Below are 2,200 nucleotides of genomic sequence, written 5' to 3' on the forward strand. Positions count from 1 at the left end.
AAAAAAAAAAAAAAAAAGAAAAAGAAAGAAAGAAAGAGTGAAAAGTTTTAACAATTAAAAGAAAAAAATTGCGATCTATATTTTATTCAAATAAAGATGGATAAAATTATTGAATAAAAATGTTAGAAAACAAAAATAGTAAAAACACACTATTTAGAGTTCAAAAAACTGCACCAGATATTCCAGACATATGAACACAACTCTACACCCTAAACACAGACATATGCATTCAGGCCAAATAACTTTGCACCCCAAACATAGACATATGAACTCCACAGATATATAAACTCCAGACATCCTATCTCAACTTAATATCCAAAAGAGTCCCGAAACTTTCTTTAAAGCTGAATGAGTGGACCTGTGGCTTGATTCTTAATGTTATTTCCTCATTTATTTTTCATGGTCGCATATGATATTTGTAATCGTTTAACTTTAGTAAATGAGTTAAAGGATGTGTTGTCTTAACCTATTGCCTTATTCATTTTCCATTCAGTTAGATTTTGTTGTTACATTGATCATTTGTTATTTTGTGTTTGTGTGCTGTATATGCTATATTTGACTGGAACGTGTTAAGAGTATTGGGTGTCTCATGGCAGGGCATGGAGAGGCCAGTGGCAGGTCTAAGCAAAGCAGAAGTGAAAAAAAGAGTCGAAAAGCAATGTTGAAGCTAGGAATGAAGCCAATCCCTGGTGTGAGCCGCGTAACGGTCAAGAAGAGCAAGAATGTTCGTTTTATTTTTTCAATATACGTGTTTTGATTTTCTAAAATATCGTCAGTTTAATCATCTTCCCTTGAGTCAAATATATATGATACTTGTGACCATATCCTCTGCAGATTCTTTTTGTCATTTCAAAACCAGATGTTTTCAAGAGTCCCACTTCAGATACCTACATCGTTTTTGGGGAAGCAAAGATTGAAGATTTGAGCTCCCAGCTACAGACCCAAGCTGCAGAGCAGTTTAAGGCACCTAATTTGAGTAACTTAACATCGAAGCCTGAACCATCGACCGTGGCTCATGATGACGAAGAAGTTGATGAGACCGGGGTCGATGCCAAGGACATTGAACTAGTGATGACTCAAGCTGGTGTATCAAGACCGAAGGCCGTGAAAGCACTCAAAGCAACTGATGGCGATATTGTATCGGCTATAATGGAACTTACAAATTAATAAGAAGAATCAGGAGGATGTTTTAGTTGGAATCTTTTTGCCTTGTTTTCCCCCATATGTTTTAACCTGCAGAATTTGAAGTTGAGAGATTGCTTGGTTCTTCTGTAAACTTTGGTATTAGTTTTTATATTACATTGTGCTGATTATTAGCCACAATTTTAAAGCTTGCGGCAGTTCTAATATTATGTCCCTTCTGAGACTACGGGTTTGCTTTTATTAGTTTGAGAATTATGTTGGAGTCTTGGTGATGATGGCATTTGCCCATATCATCCTGGTCCATGGAAATTTCCAATAATAGGCAGATGACTATCTATGGTCAGCTTGACCATACTTTATGGTTTAGGGTCTTCGTCGTTTATTTGGGCACTGGTGCTCAAGCCTTGGCTATGGTCTTTGGTGACCATACTTTATGGTTTAGGGTCTTCGTCGTGTATTTTGGCGCTCTTTTCTCAAGCCTTGGCTATGGTCTTTGGTGTGCAGTCGGGTGCATGCACAAGGGGTTTGGTGGGTTTTTTTTTTTTTTGTGGATGTTGCATGCAGAGATGGTTGATGGAGTGTTGGATGTTGGAATATTTTTAGAAATAACCTTAAAAGAAATTTTATCCTTCACAGCTAGCAGAAATAGTTTTTCTTGGTCCCCAGTTGAGATCGATGGTCTAAATTTAAATAAAAATTTAATTTTTTCGTTTCACTTCTAATTATTGATTTTTTTAGGCTTTCTTAATGAAATTTTAACTAGGATGAATACTAAGAAAAGATATTTGATTCTAGTCTTGATCGAGAGTCCATCAAAAAAGTTTTACCATACTTAATGGTTTAGGGTCTTCGTTGTGTATTTGGGCACTCGTTTTTCGTGGATGTTGCATGTAGGGATGGTTGATGGAGTAGGATGTTGGGAAATTTTTAGAAATAACCCTAAAAGAAATTTTATCCTTTACAACTAGCACCTTTTAGAAATAGTTTTTTTCGGTCTCTAGTCGAGATCGATGGTCGAAATTTAAATAAAAAATTATTTTTTTTTTCGTTTCACATA

General features: G+C 35.7%; 1 protein-coding gene across 1 annotated transcript in view; it reads left to right on the forward strand.

Annotated features, from left to right (window-relative positions):
• Nucleotides 1-1,323, forward strand: part of LOC120074486 (nascent polypeptide-associated complex subunit alpha-like protein 1) — a 4,679-nt gene extending 3,356 nt beyond the window's left edge. Inside the window, exons 3-4 of the mRNA XM_039027621.2 lie at nucleotides 597-724; nucleotides 835-1,323. Of these exons, the coding sequence (XP_038883549.1) occupies nucleotides 597-724; nucleotides 835-1,167 (461 nt within the window). The 3' untranslated portion in view covers nucleotides 1,168-1,323. The remainder of the gene's footprint in view (nucleotides 1-596; nucleotides 725-834) is intronic.
• Nucleotides 1,324-2,200: the final 877 nt, after the last annotated feature.

Source organism: Benincasa hispida, chromosome 3, assembly GCF_027475165.1.
Source record: "Benincasa hispida cultivar pf3 chromosome 3, pf3_genome.v1.1, whole genome shotgun sequence".
In the NCBI taxonomy this organism is placed as follows: domain Eukaryota; kingdom Viridiplantae; phylum Streptophyta; class Magnoliopsida; order Cucurbitales; family Cucurbitaceae; genus Benincasa; species Benincasa hispida.